Here is a 23,896-nt window from a genome sequence, read left to right on the forward strand (position 1 = left end):
GTGCATTTCAACTCAAGCTTTTTCCAAGTGATTTTGAATTTAAAATAATGTTCACATACAGCATTTAGACACAGATGAATGAGTTGACTTTTATGTAATTTATGCTTAGTTAAAACTTCCTAATAATTAATGGACAGTATGATGCTAAAAATAGTTTCAATTATGAGTTGTAGCTACAGCAAGGCTCAACATCAGCCACTGGTTTGCTCTCTTTCTGTTAATACCTACTAATCTGCTGGATGCATCTGTTGAAAACACTATATATATGTAAAGGCCTGGCTCGATCCATAAAGCATTAAGCCTCATATGATCCATTATAGACACTTGCATGATCTAATGCACTGTTTGGCTCAATACAGTGATGTAATGCGGACCAATAAATCATTGTTTATCAGCATAAGGGTAAAAAATACTAATCTACTGGATGCATCTGTCTGTAAACACCAGCAGTATATAGGCCAGGCTCAGTCCATAGCACATAAAACCCCATACAGTCCATCACAGACACTTACAGCATGATCTAATGCACTGTTTGGCTCGAAGCAATGCTTGGTTATGCACTACTAAATAATCTTTTAGAACTAGAACAAGCAGTGAAAATGATATTATTATATGTACCGTACACTATACCTCGTTCATGTTACTTTTTAGAAAACCTGCTGTCGCTTCAGAAGCTTCAGTAAAGTTGCCCAAACAGCTTGGCTCCTTGCTAAGCCCTCCCACCTATGGCTACTCTTTGAAGGCGGGAGACGCAGGTTGAGAGACATTTGACCAAATTCGGGAGGATGTTTTGTGTGCTTCTGCTCTCTGAACAGCGATTATGATGGTATCAGTGAACCATCGTAGATCGTCCTAAGAGGATTAGGCGGCGGTTGTGCCAGAGAGGCTTCAAAGACTGAAGCTGTTTGTCCGCCATCTGGGGAAGTAAATGTGTCAAGTCTGTTGCCGGGCGAAAGCACAAATTTCAGAGACAGTTGCGCACACTTTGTTTGACATGTACACCAATCACGCATTTGACACACTCTTCTATCAGCAATTCTTCAGTAATCTGAGCAAACATTAATCGTGTAGCCTCTCTGTTGGGTTACACAAGCAGTCTATGCCCCCCAACTGCATTCATCAGAGGCAGGTAGTGCTCAGTAGGGGTGGGCCATATCGTTATCACGATATAATTTTTAAAATATCGTTTTCATTTATTTTTTTATCATTGTGGAGACAAAGAAAATGAAATGAAGGATGTAAACTGCTTGAGAAGATCATATTTGCGAGTTAAAGAGTATAGCGTTGAAAAATATATATATATATATATATATATATATATATATATATATATATATCACTGAATTAATCTTCCCAATAGGCGTAAGGCTGGGATTTTGAAGTAACGGGTCCATTGTCAATTATATCATCAACTATATCGTTATCATGATATAAATATTAGGCCAGATCGCCCTACCCTAGTACTCAATTACATTAACATTTTACGTATACATACTTGAGTTACTTTCAGAAGTGACTGTAACTTTACAGTATGTTTGACTTTTACTTGAGTAATATTAAAATGAAGTATCTGTATTCTTACTACAGTAAAAAAACGTGTCACTTTGAGTAAATCTTTGAGGGAAAAATCTTATCTCAATCTCATGGTATTTTTTTTGAGAACATCACAGTTTTCACATGATTTCATGTTCTGTTTGTCATCATTTATGACACCACTGAAACATGAATCAAACTTTTACGCTCAAACAGTTACTCAAGTAAAAATGTACCCAAATACTCTTTCTCTTCCTTGAATCAAATTTTTTGGGTCACTACTTTTTACTTCTACTTCAGTAAAATTATTAGTAAGAAACGTTACTTTTACTTGACTTACTTACTTACTCTGCAGTTTATTCATTGTTTCTATAGGACTCATTTTGACACTGTCCAGACCTAGAAACACAGTCATCTCGTCGTCACTGTCAAACTTACCCAAATCCTTGACCACCCTCTTCTTACACATCAAAATGTAGGATAAAATGCTCACATACTATAATGAACTCCCATTATTTTCATTTTTTACAAACTTAGGCATATTGCAGTTACAAACTCGACACCCACTGCTTGTTGATTGTCACCCATCTAGTTTCAATGTCAAATAAATGATCTCCTTGTTATGTTCCTTGATAAGTGCTACTCATATTCACAAAGAAATAAAGTTGGCTAACCAGGCTTCTACCCTCCCACAGCAAGCAGCTTTTGACGTGTTATTTTCTGTTATTCTACTTTGACAATTTGTAAGTGCGAAGACCGCATTTGCCAACACTCAAATCTGCCAGTCTGAATCACCGACCAAACAAAGATGTCATAAATATGCGCGCGAGAGAGTGATGGATGCGATTTCCCAGCTCTGTCTGTCGCTCGAACGCACCGCGCAGGCACATGTGGTTTACAGGGCTTTCGCGCGGGGCCATCCTTTAAGCGCCTCTGCACACAAAGGAGTCATTTCAAAGTTGTCTATTTATTATCACGGGAGTCTCCCTTCAATCATAAAGCCGACACTCCCTTACTAATTGCTGAATAGGAGATTGTGCGGGGAAAAAAAGCAATCTCCAAATGTGAGCTGTCAGACAATGGCAGCAGGAGTTGAGCCATTAATCAAAACGCTTCTCATTATCATTAGCAGGATTGCTGACTGACTAGAAGTGTGTACGTGTCTGTGTGTGTCTATAGCACCGCTGGAGGTTTTTTTTCTTCTTTTTGCTAACAACAAAGCCATACTGATACAAAGCAAACGTCCCTCTCCAGAGAAATCAGAGCAGGAACATAATGCAGGTGCAACAGAAAAAAGGTGTGTAAGCATTTCTTTATGTTAATAAGCCAAAATATAAGAGCAAAATGTCAGGCTAATTTCTCCCAGCTGCGCAAAAAGTGAGAAAACTACAACAATTTCATGGGGTTCGAGACACCTGTTTTATGGCTCACAATGGCAGCGTCTGGATGTCTTAATTTGTTGCAGAAAGAAAACGGGAAAGGCTTCTGTTTTATTGTCCCACAGAATAACTTGTGCACAAAACTAAAGATGTAATTCGCACATTGATTTTCAAATGATGGGAGAAAAACCAAGTGCCGCACAATGGGATGGGAAGTTTTACTTGTAAAGCGCTTTTCACAGACAGGTCCCATGAACAATTCACTCGGTGGTGGAATGCTACAGTATGTATGTAGCCAAAGCTGCCCTGGAGTAGACTGAAAATAACTAAGATTTCACTTATTTGACATCTTTAAGGCAAATAATCTACAGAGATTACTATGAATGAGAAACACTAATGACCAGACAATGGACATGTTTCCTTTTCCCATGTACACTACCGCTCAAAGGTGAAGGTGCTTCAGCAGTGCTAGCATAATTGCACTAGGGTTTAATCATCAATTACCTTCAAACACGATTAGCTAACACAATGTACCATTAGAACACGAGCGATGGTTGCTGGAAATGCACCTATGTACGTATGCACCTATGTAGGTATTCCACTAAAAAAAAACCCACCCGTTTCCAGCTACAATGATGTTGCTACAATGTCTAGACTAATTTAACGCAATCCTCATTGAAAAAAGCAGTGTTTTTCTGTCAAAAATAAGGACATTTGAACATGTATTGTGCATAACTGCTCATACCAAAAGACCCATTATCACAAAGGGTGAGGGGGAAAAAATATTTTAAAAATTGTGCTGCATATGGAATTGGTATGTAAACCTGATAACATGCACAACTCAATAAAAACTTGATCACAAAAAAAAAAATAAGTGACCCCAAACTTTTGAGCGGTAGTGTATCTAAAAACTAAATTCTGAAGAAATGTCTGGTTTAATATTCTGTTGAGGTTTTAAAGCAGTAGTTGATGATTGGGGGTCTTTCATCTCAACCTGGTGTGCAGCTTCCTGCACCGATCCAGAGGCGCAATACACACAAATGGAATCACGAAGAAGAAGCTAGCAGGCTAACGGGAAAAGCTAACTGTGGGCTAGCGCCACTTAAACAGTATTTGAGAGAAAAACATTATCTCCATTGCGTAATTGGATGTACAATATCCCTCTCTCCCTTTGTCTTTTCTGTCAGCGTAGTATTTACTCTCATGGACAACTAATAAATATAATTATAAGTAACATGCTAAGACACCTGCAGTGGCGCTTATGGCCTCTGGGGACATGAGTTACTTAGTACTGCTTTAAAGGGTGAAGTTATAGTATGTCAGAAATTGTTAATAAGCTCTCATTCAGGCCCAGAAGGCATTCAGTCATGCAAAATGCATAATACTAGTGGTAAAATAGATCATCACACATTTTCCTTACCAAAAAGCACATTTCCGTTCATTATTGCAGTACATAATTTTCAACATAATGCATGTCCCATATAAAGCAGCGTTACCTTCTCGGTGTCCCGTCCTCGTGCGGATGGATGATGACCACTTTGACAGAGATGGATGTCCGTAGGAGGTCTATCATCTGCTCGTGAGTGAGAGTCGCCACAGCCACTTTACAGATCTCCACCAGTCTGCTGCCCTGCCGCAGCCCGGCTTTCCAGGCAAAGCCAAAGGGCTCCACGTCCGCCACGATGCCCTCGAAGTTCACGTGGAAACCCAGCTGACCCAAACTGTTCCTCCTCAGAGTCATCTCAAACGTCTCACAGCCACGAGTCGCAATCTGGAAAAGAGAGAACAAACAAAATATGAATGCAGCTTCAGTTATTTTGTAAAATGTTTAGACTTACAACCCTGTTTTTCAAGAGTATGTACGTCTTTTTTTTAGATGGTCAAAATGGTCTTCAGAATAGTGTAATGCAAATGATCAAGGCACAAAACCCCCAAATATTGTTGTTTTTTGTTTAATGTCTTCCCTCACCTGAACCGAGCACATTTTCTCCGGTTTGGCTTTACCCAAAACCTCAAAACCTCAAAATAGTGATGAAAACGCAGAGAAAAAAAAAGTAACATGAAAACAAGGCAAAAACTTGACAAAAAGCAATGAAACAAAAAAGCCACAAAAAAGTGACACAAAAAAAGGTCTTAGATTTCAAATGAGGAACTACACTGAGAAGCTTCTAGATCATTTGGGTAACATCTAACTGGAAAAAATGCACTCGGTTCAGGAGGGGGGCAAGAGGCTGTGGCTTTGCTCTGCCTGATCCCGTCAGACCTTGGAAACTAAGCAGGGCCTGGTCGGTACTTGGATGGGAGACAGTTTGGCAACACCAGGAAGCCTGGGTGAATGTAGTGAGTGAGTGAGTGAGTGATTGGTGGTGGTCGGAGGGGCCAATGGTGCTGATGGGTTGCAATCAGTCTACCCTAGGGCAGCTGTGGCTACAATAGTAGCTTGCCACCACCTTATATGGAGTGAATGAATAATGCAATGTAAAGCGTCTTTGAGTGTCCAGAAAAGTGTTATATAAAACCATGCATCTTTATTATTATTATTATTAATTTTATTTCATAATTTTCATAACATAAATAAAACTGTATGAATAACCTCTTGTTTACACTGGAAATAGCCATAGTTCAAAAAAATAAATCGGCGCAAAGTGTTCTTGAATGACTTTCGTAGATACTGCTTCCTGTCTGTGGTGCGTATGCAACAAAGCCAAACACAGCCAGATGTTACGCTACTACAAGTTAAAGTTCAATCCTTTGTGCATCCTTTCAATTTAGTCATCTGACCGAGTTTACTACACATTGGCTTTGGCATAATCCCTTTAATGCAGTTCAAGTTCAAGTTCAGTCTGAGTTCAAACCGCAGCGATAAATACAAAACTGTGCCCGTGTGGTCTCCTACCATGTACACCTTAATATGTGAGGTGGGTTACAGTCAACAGCAGTGGACAGGCTCCCTCCTAGGCTTTATTATCGTGGCAACCGCTGGAAAAAAAAAGCTACGCGGTGCATCGAATGGGCTTTAATCACCCATCGGATTAGTCCTGGTTCAGTTGTGGGTGACTGACTCCATTTGCGCAGAGTGGCAGCTGGCTTCAGGGACACATTACTGAGGCTATGGGCTTGTCAACACAACACCAGATTCTCACACGGGCAGAAATTCTACCCCACTGTGAGGGGGAGAGAGAGGGGTGAGAGGGGAGAGACGGGTGAGAAGGGAAAGAGAGGGAAGAGAGACAGAGGAGGTCAGATCACTGTGATGGACACATATTGAGTGACTTCTCACAATAACAGACTGTGGGAAGTAGTGAGTTTTCTGCACATGTGACGCGCAAAGGGACAGGATTTTGTGCTGTGTTTTTGGATATTATGGAATTAAATGAAAGAAAACTACATACTATTTTATTTATACAAGTATCTATCTAAGTCGAATAGTGGGCAGAAGGTTATGGGACTTTCTAGTGGTGAGGTACAGCGCACTATAGAGTTTCAGTCTTATACTGTGATTATCAAACTTCACAGGCTTGTTTTTGAACCAGGAAATAAAAAAAAGTTTGTTCATGACTTTTCTGGGTTTACGTTCCCAAAATGCAAAGTCCAACTCACTCGGAGTCCTAAACCTGAGAGTGAAACAAAGACGTTTCCAGACATTAGGACCATTAAATCAAACTGCCCTGTCTCTGAAATTCATTAGCCCCAAATAATGGCCTCTTAAAAGCCTTCATTAGCAGCTTTTAGTCTCTCCGTATGGGGCAGTAAAGTGTCCGGGGCTCCTCTGAGTGGCCGTAATATGCTTCACGCCGCATTTCCACACTTCCAACTGTCTTTCCGAGTTTCAACTTTTTGATAGGAGGGTTTGCATTCAGGGGGTTGTAGAATTTGATGGCATAATGTCAGAATAACACAATCAACAATTTTCCTGATTTAGTTACGTTTTCGCCTTTGTTTAGTGCTGTTTTGTATCATAGCATTCTGGCCTTTCATTCACCAGGACCAGAATATAGCCTTATGAGGCTGTCACATGGCCTTGCTTTCTGCTTTTCACAACTTTATTTCAAAGATCGCACTAAAATGTATATGTGACAGGCAGATGGACTGTCCTTCACCCTTTTAAAGCAGCGGCAGTGATGAGTGGTTTAGACGCGGCTGATCCCGGCTTTTGAAACTTGTCTCCGTATGTTGACAAAACAGTGTGTCAGTCCACTTACACTCAAAGAAGAGGAGCCGACACTGGATCTCAGGGGTTTTAGTCCCTTTGAGCCGAGTGTTTGGGCTTTTCAAAAGGTTTATCATTGACCAGGAAGAGAAATGTAAGGGATCCAGCAACTCCTTTTGAGTTGTAAATCACCCTCGGAAATGCAGACAAAACAACATCATTCATTCGGACGGTGGCTACAGATATGTTAACTAGTTCTTCCTTAAAATAGGGACATCAAGTCCATGCAGTTCTTGTTAATTATAAACCTTTTATTTTCATCCTGGCTTAGTCTTATACATCAACACATGTTGCTTATTTTTTTCCCATGAATGTTTTTGGGTAGTTTCTACCAGATGCTCTTCCTGGGTTAAGACAAGATAACTGCAAAAGCTCTTCCCAATTGCAGACAAATCTTAAATCAATAATAACGGTAAAGCACCCAGAGCTAGAACATGGAACTAGGGCTGAAACAACTTTATTAAGATTAAGATTAATTGCTACTAATCAATAATTGAAATAATATCAACTAATTTAGTAATTAAAGGATTGTCATGTGCTGAGAAAATAAGTTGTAATCACTCAGACAGGCAAGAATTACATTAAAGTTACAAAGGAAACAGGAAATGTTGTGTTTTTGATGAAAAACTTCATTTATCTGAAAGTGCTCAACAAAAAAATCCATCTTTCTTTGAAGGGATGGTTCAGGATTTTTGACACAGGGCCTCATTTCCTAGTTACCCAGAGTGTTGTTGATTTCTGGAGATATATTCTTTAAATTCATGCAGTCCTTATATTTGAAGAGTTTAGTGATGCTAGTGCTAGGCTAGCGCATGTCTATGGTAACTAGTAGCCTGCATTAAAAACAGTCTGACCCAAGCACAGTGCACCTGAGGCAAATCACTTATAACACCAGACTAACCATATAAATGTCTCTGTTGACTGAATCATTTTTTATATATAATTTTGCATTTAAAAGAACTTATATTTGAGCAGCATCAGCTTCCTGGTTGCAAGCTATGCAGCGGCGAAGTGATCTGCTAGGTTACCAGATCTGCAGTAGTTTTTTTTTTACCTGCGGCCGGCATTACTACACGTGGAATTCACAAAGGAGCTTTCTACACATCAGATATGTCAAAGTTTGGAGGACAACCCGATGATTTTGAAGAGGTTTTTAATGCAGGCTACTAGTTACCATAGACATGCGCTAGCCTAGCACTAGCCTAGCACCACCAAACTCTTGAAATATAAGAACTGCATGAATTAAAAATATATCTCCAGGAAATCAACAACACTGTGGATAACTAGGAATTGAGGCCCTGTGTCAAAAATCCTGAAATATCCCTTTAAGAAGGTGTTTTTTTTTTCCTGTCAAATGATTAACAAATAATAAAACTTTCACCAGATTAATGGACACTAAAATAATAATTTGTTGCAGCCTACACAGAACAAGGTTGTATTTTGTTGTGTCATAGAATGTCAGCAAATCTGCAAATCACATATATTCTTTCATTCAGAACAGACACATTTACGGTCCATTTAGATTTAAAAGAAAGCAGCAAAAGGCAAAAAGGCATATATGATCCAAGCATGCTGTATACGTGTGTGTTCATGTAACAAACTCAAAGGTAACCAAGGTAGCTACATTACGTAAGACTTTCATGCCCATTGTGTCATCTTCCATGTTGCATCAGAAACTAAATGGCACCATTTCCACTAAACAAAAATAGCCTTCACACCGAATGCAGCCGGGGAGGTTTGTCTTTTAAAGCTAAACACGTATCCATCCAACTCCACAGCAGCAACACCCAGGAGACTGCACCGGGACCACTCAGCCATTAGCTTTTAGCCCTATGCTCTCACTGCTCTCACAATCTTTCGGCTGCTGCTATGGCCAGTCAACAGTTCGCATTACATCACAAGTCGAGCAGCCTGTAAATCCCTCCAATGAAACACGAGAGCACCCAATCTCCAGACTGCAAAAACACAGACACCTTCGGGACATAGTATAGAGTGCGTGGTCAGCTACGGTACCCAATGTGCCAGTAACACAATCAGACACTTATTAATACTTTTGCACTAGCCTTGCGTGTGAGATATTCTCCGCAAATCCCCCTGCGGTAAGTCGCTAGAGAGTGTGAGTGCAGATTAGCATAGCGAATGAGGAAGTGATGTCCTTTGGCTAATCACAAATGTTAATATATCCGGCACTGTCCTTTCCTGGATAAAAGAAGTGCAAAGTGACTGACAGCTGTGTTAGGATTAATTATTCAAATGGTCTTCAGCGGCGTTTTAAGATATCTTGCTATTCAAACGTCTAGTTTTAGTCTTCCTTGTGCCTAAGTATCTTTGAAATGCAACACACAAAAGAGCGAGAGAAGACAAGGAAAAGACGAGGAGAGGGAGTTCAGGAATGGAGAGAATATACTGGTATCTGAACATAATATGTGGCTTTAGGAGAAGTAGCCAAGATAAACTGTACATTTGAGCTAGAATAAAGCAAAACTAGCATTCTTGTTATTATTAAAATTCTGGAATTCAGAGAAAAAATGTGATGAATGAAAAAGTATTGTGGTAGTAGATCTCCAATTTATTCTAGGTGCTCAATCAGAGCTGGTAAGGCACAGTGTGGTTATTCCCGATTTTGATTAACATGGCACTTCTTAATGTGCTCTTATACATTTGTACACGTATTTTCAGGCAATCATCTGTACAGGGTTGTTTTAGTGTTGAAGACGTTCTGCCTCAAAGGTTTCATCAGAGGTTTTTTATGTCTGTGTAGGCTCTCAGTCGTACAGGAGTTGTCCATCTTCAATGAAGGTTCTTGAGTCATCGTCTGTGCTCTGTAGTTGAAGTCTCGAATGTTTCGCCTCTCATCCAAAAGGCTTCGTCAGCGAACTAATGTTCAGCTCAGTCCGCAGCCCAGATAAAGACCACATGGAGGAGTTCAGTTTGGCCCGGCTCCTCCGCTTTAATCATAGCTACTCTCACCTGTGGGAGTGTTTTTATGTTTTCAACTTGCCAGGGGGTCTGCAGATGAAAATTAGCCCAAGACTAATATCTGGCATATAATTTGTTAAATGTTCATTAATAAGCATTGTTCCTCCTTTATCTCTCAAATAAATAAATATGTGGATATCTGTAGATATAAGATGGTCCGTTGAGAAAACCTAAGCAACGGACCATCTTATATCTACAGTCATTGGTACATACATACAGTTATTGACACATTGGCTCAGTATGCAATAAAGGCTATATTCCTACTAAATTGTTGTCTATGTTTAGCTTGCTGCCAAAGACCATTAGTTGCTGACGAAGCCTCTTGAGGTGATAGGCGAAACATCCTCAACACTAAGACAACCCTGTAGAGTTGATGGCTTAAGAAGTTTTGCCTACGATGGAAACCTTCTGTAGGACTGAAAACTGACTTACAAAAGCATCCATGATTATTTTCACTGTTTATATACTTACTCTTCAGTATTGCGTGTGAATACTCTAAAAGGGCACCGACATCATTATATAATCCAAGCACAAGTCTCTCTTGACCTCAGCTCTTCCCTTAAGCACTCTGTCCCAGACGAGTGCCCTGCAAAAACCTGTGCTTTTATGACCCATTTTACACCAACTAACCCCGAAATAGTGTTGCAGCGCTTGGCCATTTTAGATGAGAAAAAGAATGAGGACTTTGAAGTAAGTGGGTAGCTCAAGCAGTCTTAGGGCATGTCGTCTCTATTCTTAGTCCGTCAGACCCAAAAAAGTCTCACTTTTTCATTTTATCTCCTTTAAAAACTGGGTTGGTGACCCGTTTTAAGCTGCCATTGCCTTACCTGCACCCATTCAACACCCCCCAATGGTTTCAGAATGGAGCTTTAATCCCTCTATCAAATAAAGTGTCTGGCTTTGATGAAATTGCTTTGGCTCGTTCATAAAAGGGACTAACACTTAGATAACATCAGTTTGACAATGACCTAAACTGCTGGCTGTAAACCTGGTCTGATTATGTGCGATGAGCCAAAGAAAGCTGCCGACGGGAGGGCCAGTTAATCCTCTCACTGCACAGGGATTTTTTATATCCAGGTGCAAAATAAAAGGGAACAATATTTTTTGCATCGTTTCGTTCCAGATTGTGTTCATAAATCATCAGTCATTTGGAGCACAATAATGGCAAATAAAGTAATGTATTAAGAGGAAGAAAATATAGTATAAATATCATCTTGGTTAATAATCAGTCGGGCATAAGTAGCTTTTTAGTGTATTTCTTTTGAATAAGTAGATCATGTAGCTCTCTGCAGTAGCTGTAGCTGTAGCTGTTGAATTTCGCCTGCATAGGACACGTATGCACACACAAACAATGCTAAAAATAAACATGTGTCAGGTGGTCGAAGCCGAGGTCAAAGTAGGATGGAGAAGGAAAAAAAAGAGTACAATTTAATATGTAATGTTGAAAAAGAGGTTGTAAGCCTCTTAGGATGATTGCCAAAGTGAAATTTAAGGTTTCAGGAAAAAATATAATTCTCTCTGTTTTTTGTTTGTTTTTTGGAACAAGGCTTCTAACTGGCTGAGGGCACTGACTTAGGTAATTATAGGATGTTGCAGATATAATATCAGAGATGTGAACACAGGGAGTAAAGAAGAGAGGCAGTGGGGAAACAACACCTATGACAGTACGGTGATTAATCAAATAGCTTAGTTTTTTATCTCAGGGCTCTACAAGAACAAGAAACAAAGGAACAACACAAGGCTATGGTTGCATGTTGTCAGATTGACGTTAAGCAACCAACAGATAATGAAGCAAATAAAATAACAGCCTGTGGTGAGCAGTAAAGCCGGAATGGGCAAAAGTAATATCAGTAAAATGCATTGTTTTACCACAGAGAGGCCGCAGAATTGGAAAATGCTTCAATGCTCCATTTGCGCTAAAGGCAAACATTACCACTGAAATGTCTGGGCAGTGCGTGTGTGTTAGCGTAACGTTAACCATTGTGGGTTTATAGGGGAATTTATATGACAACATGCAACTGAGTGTTTCCCTTTGAAATAAGTAGGATACACAATTATTGTTCAACTCATGCACATGACGACACCCGGGTGTGTCTGATCATGAGTCCTACTATAAGCCGGATAAGATATGATGATGCTATGTCTGCACTCTACAGTCTGCATTAAAATAATTAACACGTATATATTGTGTTCTGTTTTGAGGGGGTTATTCAATAGTAAGCTTTACCGTGTGCGTACATTCCTAATGTGTGTTGCTCTTATTTATTAGTAATATTTCCAACTCCCAATCCTCATGTACATAATAAACATGAAAGTATTTTGCCATCCCCTCCAAAGTCAGTCGTCCAAAGTGATGTTTGACAGTGTATTTGGTGGCAGTGAGCCGTTAACCCAAAGTGTGCAACAAAAAAGAAAGTAACACTAAAATGTTCATTTAGTAAAGTCTGCAGCCTCGAGCTCTGACTGAAATGAAAAATATTACATCAAAACAAGGCTGAGGAAAGAAGTACAAGAAGTTTCTAACAAAAGATATGCTACAGTATATTGTGTTAATGTAATGTTAATGTCAAGTGCCTTTTTGACTTTTTGAAAAATATGTCAGCATGAAAAGGCGTAGGCACTAATAAGCTTCAAGCCTCTGCCTACTCCTTTTTGGCATCATATTTGTTTCTTTCTTGTTTTGTTTACTATCAACTGAACAATTTGAAACCAAGCAGCTTAAATAAAAGAAGAGTGAATGAAAGACCGTGGTACTTAGAAACTCTCAGTGCACATGAGTCATAATGAAGTCAAGACTGTGATCTAAGCTAAAACATTTTTGGGCATGTCACCCACACCTTGCCATGCATAAGGTTTTGCGGTAGTTAGGTTAGCAAGTATCAAAATAGCGTGGACCAGTTCATAGTTAAAGCAGTACTAAGTAACTCATGCCCCTAAAGGCCATAAGTGCCACTCCAGGTGTGGTAGGATGTTGCGTTTTTTTACTCATTAATTGTCCGTGAGAGTAAATACTACGCTGACAGAAAAGACAAAGGGACAGAGGGATATTGTACATCCAATTACACAATGGAGATAATTTTTTTCACTCAAACTTGGCTGTAAATACTGTTTAAGTGGCGCTAGCCCGCAGTTAGCTTTGCCCATTAGCCTGTTAGCTTCTTTTTGTGATTCCATTAGTGTGTATTGGTGACTCCTACCCGGTGGTTTTCTGGCCAGAGACACCAGGGGGAGATGAAAGACCTCCCAATTATCCCAATAGCACCAGAGGGACTACGAAAAGGATTTATTAAGGTAAACAAGTTACTTAGTACTGCTTTAATAATGAAGAAGCTAATGCTAGACAAGCTAGGACAGAAAGGAGTCACCAATCCATGCATTGGATTTGAATAACTATTTGACGATCAAGTAGAGTAAGCAAGTAGAGGGTTTTGCCTGATTAGAACAGTTAAAACTTCATTACCAAACATTGCTTCAACTGGTCTTACCTCTAGTCTCTGCACCATCTCCCTGATGTCCTCTCCGCAGTTGTCATGGGCCGACAGGAGGATGCATTCTCCTCTCTCGTAGAAGATCTTGATGCTCATAATCCCAGAAGTCCAGCCAATCACATCCCGACACGAGCAGTTGAAGATCACGTTTTTAGACTCCTCTTCTATGAGCACAATAAACTCATTCGAAATCCCCAGCAAGCAATCGGCATCCATGGACTGGCCGAAGTCCCTCGCTCGGACGCTCCAAGTGACCGCCCCAACGCTGAGGAGATGCGCGTCCTTCCTCGGCTTGACCTTCTCCTTCTTCTTGGCTCCTAGAGTTATGAAGCTGAATTTCACAGCGGCGTCGATGGTAGTGGTGCTGACAAAGTTTTCAGCCAGGTCTTTCAGGTATTCCTGCCGCGTCCGGGTGGCCATGGCTCTGAACTTTTCCGATTTGTGGGCCGCGTTTTCGCCGTTGATGACCTTGGCGAGTAAAAAGTCCCTGAAAACTGCTGATTTGGGGAAAGTCACAGATTTGGGGATGGGAGGGCCGAAGGGAGGCACGTCCTTAGATCTGGAGACAGCCACGCTTGAGGTGAGAAGCAAAAAAAAAAGAAAAAAATCGATAAATCAAAACAAGCACTTAGGATGTGAGAACAGCGAGACAATAAAAGAAGTGAAGTATTGAACCGCAAGTTAAATGGACCTTTTAAGTTCGAAGCAGCACGTCGCTCAGGGAAATAGCTCCCGCTAAACTTGATAACCTTTTCTCTATACAATAAAAGAGCCGCTCAAACTTTTTACCCACCGAAGGCGAGTGCTTTAAATCATTACTTTTGAGGTGTCTGTGAAGATAATAAGTGTAACGTCACCGAGGAAGCACATCAAAAGAGCCCCACGATTCCTGCGTCTTTGTGAAGTCGAGAAACTGCAGTTAGCACCCAGCAGGCGATTTTTTTTTTTTTGTTCTTTCAAATTAAGTGCTCTTAAAAGTTCACATGACGCCATTTCATTGCAGGGAAACGTTTTGAACAAGACACATCAAAAGACTCGCTTATCAAATTGTCTTTCATTTCTTTAATATCCCACAGCACTGCCCTAGTAATTTTTATACTATTATTTTATGGGCAACACTTTACCAATAACACATTTAGGCATCATTCTTTTGACATTTGTTAATCATTTATAAAAACATAGCAATTAATGTTATTGATCCAACATGAATACATTAAAGGAATAGGCCACCGTTTTTACATACCGAGATATGTTCTTACTTCACTTTAGCCGAGTTAATATATCCCTGTCTGGTCTTTGTCCGTGCACTCTGTCACGCAAACGGAGCACATACGCAGCCTCTCCCACATGTCATATAGCTCCAAAAAAGCTCACGATAGAAGCTACCAAGCTCGTATCATTACGCCTCACAATATAGTACCACTTTTTATCTGCTTATAAAATCGACATGTTACATTTCTGTGTAAATATACTTCGCATGAAAACACTTCACGTAACTTTATTTAAATAGGGAACACGTGGAAGAGCTTGGTAGCTTCTATTGTGAGCTTTTTTGGAGCTATATGACATGTGGGAGAGGCTGCGTATGTGCTCCGTTTGCCTGACAGAGCGCACGGACAAAGACCAGACGGGGATATATTAACTCGGCTAAAGTGAGGTAAGAACATATCTCAGTATGTAAAAACGGTGGCCTATTCCTATAATGGTAGGAATAGCATTTCCCTAACCTTATCCTTGACACAAGGACAGTGAGCAGTGTTACTATGGCAACACATACAGCATCTAAGAAGGTGCTAATAAATGGATTAGAAAAGCTTTGTTAATTTGTCATGTAGAAAATATTAACAAAGGTTTATCTAACTGACTCCATCTTTTTTTTTTTTTTTTTTTTACAAATCTGGTTAGCATGCTCATAGCGTTTACCTGTAGCAGACGTTCTCGGTGCAGGGGCTGTGGACTTTGACAATGACAAACACGTGCTGGAAATGCGATCGGATGTTTTTGGGAGTGAAAGGAAGCGCCCCGGGCTCCTGGAACACGATGGTGACAATGTCGTTCCCGATGTGCCGCTTCCGTAACAACTGTAAAGCCACACAGATTGATGCAGTTAGTCACATGATGTAATGTAATATAGAACAGGCAATGTAGGAAAGAGAGAGTAGTAAAGATTCCCCGAGCCACTAAAGAATGTGCTTATCTATGTAATGGTTTTATCCTATATCAAATTACAGCTTAGAACAGACAGTAGTATTTGTTTTACTATGATGTCTTCAGAAGGGTTGGGAATTTAAGGGGGGACACTACAGGCTAAGCTTATTCAGCTTTTGGGCCAGTATGCACTATTCATATATAAACTTTCAGAGTCACTGTTTCTCCATAGATGTATCTTCTATGTATCTACCTTTTAGAAGGATGCTTTATTCAGAAGGATGTTTCAATATCTCATTTCTGGCCTGATTTATTGAGCTTTGTACAATAAAAAGCATGCCATACAGTACATAATAGCTATGCAGTAACAGACCTTTACAATGACAATATAATGTTAACCTATTGCAGACACAAAGTACCTGTTTATAGAAAAACATGACATGCATGACAGCACTACTGAATTCACGATATATTGTGCGGCCCTTGTGTCGAAGATAAAAGAGCCTTTTATTTTCCCCGTTGACTTCGCCTTACACTATCACCTCAGCTGACTGCTTGTATTGTTGTTTTGTTGCCGTTAGTTAACCCCGCTCTCCGCCCGCAATGAAGCTGTCAGCAAGGATCAAGGAGAGGGCCAAACAAGCCGGATTAGGAGGCTAAGAGGTGAATTGGAGAGGATGACGAGATGAGAGCCTATGGGAAGATTAGACTCCACGGATTAAATTAAAATCTCCCACTGTCCTGCTCAGATACAATAGAAGAGTGTGGAGGAAAATCCAAATGCAGTCGAAGATGTTTTCAATGCACAAGACGTATTATTGACCCTTTAGTTCAATCATCTTACACTATATGACTACATCAACTACAGCTACTCCCACTACCTTACTTTTAGACTCCTATTTCAACTACAAATACTCCTATAACTACTCTGTCTGGCCTCTATCTACAGTAGCCTCCTCCTGCCCTAAAAAAAACAATGGGCACATTATCACATTAATGAGACGCACCCAGAAGTGGCACAATAGCCAGTTCACAAGCAGATACCTGTTCAGAGTAAAGAGGTGGTAGAGCAGATACTCCACCCAGGCAGAACAATTGTCTATTGATATGGCCAGGGTTTAGTGCCACCAACCCAATGACCGTGGGTATCTGGGTGCCCTTTGGAGCTTTTGGGCCCATTTACCAAGCGCTTGCTCGTGTACAAAATGAGTAACATTTTGATAATTTTCCCAATTCTACAGTTACACTGCATTGTGTCATTTACTTTCAACTAAGATTTGTTGCCCAAATATTGGAATACAATCAACAAATATCTATATGCTTATTTGCACTCACTATTTAGCACCTGTCCTGATAAATGAGCCCCATGAACGCTTCAACGCAGCTCAAAAAAGGCTTGTGACCCTTGTTTTAGGATATCAACAAGGTGGAGCTTATGGTAAGGTTAACTCCTCCCCTTAACTCTCCTATCTTAATCGCATTTGCAGAGTGAATTGCAGAGCAATGAATGAGTATCAAAACAACCAAGTACATACGACTACTGAAACTTTTGAATCCAATGCTACTATGAGTCGCCAACTTGGTACTGCTGTCTAGATGCAGTCCAAATTAACTCCAATATTAGCCAATTTGAGGCTCCACTGTTGAAACAACTGTAATATCCCTGTATCCGGCTATAGCTTGGCAGTCTCCCATTAGCTTCACTTAATTCCACTTGTTAGTGCAGACAGACAGACACAAAAGCTCATCTAAAGCCAACTCCAGGTCCGGCCCCTGGGGAAGCATTGATTAAAAAGCTTTGGAGGGGTACAGTTTCTATGGCAATGCTGGTGAACTCTGTACTTTGTGCTGATAGGTCATTACTGTGGCAGAACGAGCCACCGGGGAGGATTGGCAGGAGCCCGGCTTGAATTTATTGATATCCGAAAAATAGGAGCTACTCAAGAACACATTAGCAGCATTAGACAAAGGCCTCAGCATCAATGCAGAGCTGTAGTGGACCCTTGAGATTTGTACCTAAAGTGGCAAAACACTCTCACACGCGCTGCTATGATGAATAGTATCCAGGCCTTCTTGAAAAACACCGCAGTACATCTCACCGCACTCGCCATTACAAACCAGTAGTGGGGATAATTGCCACTCTCCCAGACAGGTCTTTGCTAACACACCCAGATTTATTGAACTGTGTGTCCTCATAAGATTTTACTCAAAATTGGGTTCAGCTTTACTTCACACTAATGCATTTTCAGTAACCATCTCCTGTGTCTGTTTACAAAAGAGTAAACACTTTTAGCATCAAAGAAAGCAGATTTATTTGTCCCTTAACTAGGAAACTTTTTATACAGGGGACTGGGATGTCACTCTCTATTTTGGAAAGGCCTGACCCCAGACGGGACACTATTGTACATGCTTATATAAGAGTAAACAAGAGAACCCTAAGGAAACCTCTCCAGATCAACCAGAAATCAAACCAAGGACTTTCCTGCTCTCAGCGCTAACCCCTGTGCCACTCACAGCTTATTGTTACCATTAAGTGCAGCAGGCTTGACAAGGGGTTTATAGTACATCACATGTGTACATGTGCCGCCCTCAACGTTTGGCAATTTCTATGTCTCCCCCTACTCTTTACCCACTTTCATGCCATACTGTCAAGTCCAATGAACTGAGTCGATAAAAAAAACATAACAATAGACTATTAAAAGGTGGCAGCAGAACCAACCAATAAAAGCTGGTTGTCAATATTCTGAGCAGAAAACATTCAACCTGACAACTATTGCGGAAAAATGTCTAGCGCTCGACTCTAAGCACTCAAAATAGAAAAGGTGGGATAAGCGTCTCCAAGCACAATACAATGTAGGAGACAGAGATGAATCGAGAATTTCCTTTTCTCATTGAGGGCTTTATATCATCTGTGATAAATGAATAGCAGTGATGAGTACTGACCTGCTGTCTGTTGTTGGGAGTGTATGGGAGCATGGTGGACACATGAAACATCAGCTCGTAGTCCTTATAGGTGGTGTACAGCGAGTGGGTCCCAGTGGAGTCGGCTGGAACAAAAGAGAGAGAAGACGGGCCTTTTTCAGGACAATGTGGTCAAATATACAGCAGCAGAGTGGGGAGCCTTTTCCCGAGTGTTGCTCAAAAATGGAAAGAGCATTACTCAAAGAATTTCTTCATCTAACCCTGAGGGAGATAGAAACTAGACATGCAGATCTTTGCAGTAAATGATGTCTTCAAAGGTTAACGTTTTATTTTTCTCATTTGAAACACTGGTTGCATGTATGTATGTAGTGCATTACATTTGCTAAATTTCCAAGAGAGCTGACAGAGAGCCTGCAGCACTACATCTAAAACTTCAAACTTCAAACAGGACCAAATGTTTTTATAGAGTTTAAAGCAGATACTGGACGTGTGTGTCTGGCCAGAGTTATATATATAAAAAAAAAACAGGATCACAAGATTAAAGCTTTATCAGATTCAAACCAGACCAGGACGTGACGTTATCCCTAATGTCTCTCAGAGTGCCGTGTTGTATCTTACTCTTGTTATCCAGCTGCGCTCTGTACTTGGTGAAGCCTTTTAGCCGCACCCTCTGTCCGAGCAGATCCAGGAACTCTTCCAGAGCCGGTCCCGCGCTCTCGTTGTTGTACATCTCCTCCTCCGTGCTCTGTCCCGCCTTGCAGTAGAGGACGCCAACTTTGTGTTGGAAACTCAGCTGCAAAGAGAGAGGGAAGCACATACACAAGACACTCAGCGTTAAAGTGTCATTTCCTGTAGTCCGGTGCGTGTAGTGTACATTAGGCACTCAGCAAAATGGAGGGACAGAGCTCTCCATCACATCGCAGCTAGCACTGAGGCCGTGTGAGAGTTTTCAGCACACGATATATCAAGCTGTGCTCATAACAGCTACTTAAAAGCAGTTGTGGAGTGATCTAAAGGAAAAATGAGTAGTGCAGTGTATAGGTTACATCCTAACCATTGTCTAATTTATTATAGGCATGTTAGTTAGTTACCAATTGATTAAATTACCACATAAAGCCAACTGTGCATTTCACTTAAGAGAAGTTTATAAGAGTACTTACAGTATAACCTATCGCTACTCCACATTACAGCTTATAGATTCATCTCTTAACTCTGGAGCAGGCGTAGGATACCTTTCTGTAGTTTTCTCCAGTTTAAAGCGATTATAGGGAGTTCAAAAATGTTAAAATTAATTATTTTCCTCCCCCTACATGTTTCAGCCATGTCCTAATATGTAGAATGAGCTCAGACCTGTTCACCACAACTGCCTCTAAAATCCTGCACTGTCACTTAAAAAGGTGTCACTTCGGGTCCGAATTGCCGTCATGCACGAGCTTAATATAGAAGGTGCAGTTACACATATGGCCTGAGGTGGCAGTAGTGAGTATAAAATGGCCAACTTGCATCCAGCCCCTTTATCCTCTTAACCCCCACCTTAACCAAGCACATTTTCTCCAGTTCGGCATTACCCAATGTAAAAGCTTCTCGACTGGAGAGCTTACAGTCTACAGGCCAGAGTTTGAAATTGTATTTAATTTGAAAGCCAAGACCTACAAAACAGATCCAAATGTGTCTTTTTACACGTTTTTTCCCATGGAAAAAACGTGTAAAAAGACACTGTATGGGAAAAAACGTTCCCATACAGTACTTTTTTCCCATGGACTTCGGTGAATGACTTGATCAAATACAAAAGTAAAACAAAACAACTGGTTCAGATTGTTATTCTGATTCATGACTGTGACCAATCTAAATATAATTAAGTCCTGGCTTAGACAATCAAACAGCCCAGTTAGTCCTTCGGTGGTTCTTGGTGTTACAATCTTTTTTTAATAGGAGAAAAGTTTCGATCCTCCGAGTCCTTTGTGCTGCCTGTGTTTCTCTGAACTCCAGGTAAAGCTCTGAGCGGGGCACAAATCAACCTCGGCTAATAAGAGCTACTTAACAACTGTGGAGCGAATTACAAATACTCTGACAAACCGCGGCTCGGGGAAGAGAAGTCCGCTACAGAAAGCAATCCAAAAAGAGATTCTCCCCAAAGCAAAGTCTTCATTGTGGTTTGTCAGTGGCTGAGAAACTATTAACAAGCTTTACAGCGTCCCACAAATAATACTATACGCCTTTGGTTATTGTTCCCCTCTGAATACAAACAGATGTCTAATTTTAGAGAGGAAAACATTTGTTGACATTTCCAGTATAAATTTAAGCAGAGGGGCTTGGTAATTTGTCAGACAATACATAATTGACATAATTTTGCTCATGGTAATTATAATCAGCATGGGATAACCATTCATTGGGAAAACATGTCCCAGCTTATCCAGCACAATAAAAGACAAATCTTCCACTACCACATCATACCACAATGAAAAACAATGACAGTGCTAACAAAACATTATTGTATTCTTTAAGCGCGTCACAGTGATTCAAATCCCATTTTGCCTTCGAATTTTGAATACAGCCTCAAAAGCTGCCCTTGAGCGAGACTGACAGAAGTGCGGCAACACCGATCAGCACCAATGGACTCTCTGGCCAAATACTCGCACTCACACACCGCTCACCCAAGCTACCTGTTAGGAGGAGTAAGTGACTACTGTGCGGACCCCTCTCCGGATTTTCAGCCATGATCTTGTCAGGGTTTTTAGCTAATTGCACGTTTTAAGATGTTCTCATTTACAGTAAAAACATTCAAACTCTGCACAGAAAGGCCCCACCACCTAGGAGACAAAACCCAGGACCTTCTTGCTATGATGTGAGAGTGCTAAGCATATAGCCACCATGCTGCCACACACATTACTATCTTATTGCTACATAATTATTGCATACAACATACACACACACATCTCATCCCCAAGTTATTTTCCTCCAAACCCTATGTCCTGTCCATAGACATATTAATAATAGACAGTCATTACTCACTCCCCCTGTTTGCCATAATAACTACGTTCGAGGGGGAAATCATGGCAGATTTACAGACTCCTCCTACCCAGCTCTGACGAAGCATGTTCTGAAAAAGGGCATAAAGGCTGGATCTTCACTGTAGACTTGACATGTAGTTCGGCAACTCCAATGCTAGCAGTCCGGCCCTTATTAGTATACAATGAGTCTAAAATGTTTCTCACGAAAACCAGCCTGGTCCCTTTACTTGCGCCTAACTCAGCGTTATCAAAGGAGCAATATCTAGCTGTAGAAAGTAAAGTAAGGGACCAGACTTTACAGTTGTTTAGCACGTGTATAAAGTCCAATGCTATGCAATGTAAAACTAGCTTGTTCTGCCGCCCCGATATGGAGGTACTGCACCATTGGCGGCCAATGCCCCTAGCATTGTCGTTGTGAATCTCTGTAACACAAACGGCCGTTGGTCCTGTCACTGAAATCGAGTGATATTTAATCCAGCACAAACCGCTTGTAGCTAAAGGCCGTTAAAAATAGCAGAAAAGGCTTCCTTCTTGAGCTCTACCTGTTGCGTTCCACTTTACATTTTAAATTTAACCTTTGGTCGACACCATGGTCGACACATCTGAACTAAAGATCTTCTCCGATGTTAAAGGTAACATATAATCTAGTAAAATAAATTGCCATTGACTTTTCGGGCTCGCGCAGGTTAAACCCCCTCGTGGTGGTCGTCATGGTAACTGAGCCCAGGTTGTGATGGGAAGTGATGATAGCGTCGGGCCCTGCAGAAATGGCACAATGCATTTTTTTTTTTTTTTTCTTGTTTAGACCTGGATTATATGGGGCTCACTTGACCTGGCTCACCTCTTTAACAGACTGGCAGAAGGAAAGGACAACATGATTGGCCTTTTGGAGGTGAATCTGTCCCCGTCTGAGAAGGTGCAAACACGTAACAACTGGGACAGAGCACCCGCAGGTGTGGCTCATGGCGCGGTCCGTCTAAATGAGTTTAGACAACCTGTTTCAACCAGTGAGGACTTGTTGCTCCTTAGTATAGTAGGTCGTGTCCATGAATATTGCAGTTTTTGCTGATGCTCATTCAAGGGCATTCGGTTTATGTAATTTTCAATCAACTCAAAAGTTAGGGGATACTAAGAATTGTCTCTATGGGGTCCCTAACTAATTCAGCTCAAGGTCCAAAAATATTTCTTTCATAACTTTCGACATATGTCTAGGGTCCAGGTTAAAACATGAACAGAGGTTGTCTATGTACAAAGCAGACCTGATTTATGAATGAAAAATATTGCCATCTTATTTCAATACCTTCATTGAAGATGGACCACCCATGTACGACTGAGCGCTAACACAGACATCTATTTCAATGTTTTTCAAATTGTTTAGATAATTTTTAATTCAGCCTTAGAAATTAAGTATATTGAGACGATGAAAAGGCTTTGGGGTCCGGATAAAAGCCGCTGGAGGTTCTGGATCTGGACCCAGGTCTGCCAGTTGGGGACCCCGTTTTAGATCATTCAAATTTTAAACAATAATTACAAAAAATGTAAAAAAAATAAAAAAAATAACACACTATATTCTAGTGAATACTATGCATCCACTAGAGTTGGACAAAGTGGCAAGAAACCTTACAACAATGTTAAATGAAGTTCCAGTAATGTGGAGTATATTTAAAGTTTAGTGAAATATAACATGTGAATGGTGCCTTGCTATTTCCATTACCGCAAGAACGGAAATATATACGCCACATTATTACCATATAACTGACATAATGGGGAAATAGTAGAAAGCATATCTGACATCTGAATATATACTCTACATTTTGCGACTTCCCACTTGCTCCAGAGGCAAAAAAAGTACAATAATAGGAGTTACTAAATAAAGAAGGAAATAAATTGGGGCATAACTTCCCTCCGGAGAGCTTCACCTGAGGGAGACAGCAGTGTCCTTTTGCTCTACACAACAGTACAGCAGCATCTGCCAGCACTGCAGCACTGATCCTCCTGTATTTAAGGCTTAGGGAACTGGGTGCATCTCCAAAATGCAAAATCACTTTTCCCTTTCAAAAACTGTCTTTATTCTAATTAAATAAAAGCAGAACAGTGGAAATTGCTAACGCTCTTTTGTCCACAGAAAATGGGCGAGGTTATCAACATATTGTTCCAAACGACCCCAAAAAACCTTTGCTAAAAATTGGTTTGAATGAAAGAAAGGGGTCATTTGTTTTGCATCAT

General features: G+C 40.6%; 1 protein-coding gene across 7 annotated transcripts in view; it reads right to left on the reverse strand.

Moving 5' to 3' along the window:
• The window catches only part of LOC306965348 (signal-induced proliferation-associated 1-like protein 2), a 134,490-nt gene that overhangs the window by 48,030 nt on the left and 62,564 nt on the right, over positions 1–23,896 (reverse strand). For all 7 annotated transcript variants that reach the window (XM_079559687.1, XM_079559691.1, XM_079559690.1 and 4 more), the window contains exons 5-9: positions 19,278–19,452; positions 18,681–18,784; positions 15,513–15,670; positions 13,587–14,163; positions 4,409–4,683 (exon numbers count right to left, since the gene is read on the reverse strand). In XM_079559687.1, the coding sequence (XP_079415813.1) occupies positions 4,409–4,683; positions 13,587–14,163; positions 15,513–15,670; positions 18,681–18,784; positions 19,278–19,452 (1,289 nt within the window). The remainder of the gene's footprint in view (positions 1–4,408; positions 4,684–13,586; positions 14,164–15,512; positions 15,671–18,680; positions 18,785–19,277; positions 19,453–23,896) is intronic.

The sequence above is a fragment of the Gobius niger genome (genome assembly GCF_951799975.1).
Source record: "Gobius niger genome assembly, chromosome: 7".
In the NCBI taxonomy this organism is placed as follows: Eukaryota; Metazoa; Chordata; class Actinopteri; order Gobiiformes; family Gobiidae; genus Gobius; species Gobius niger.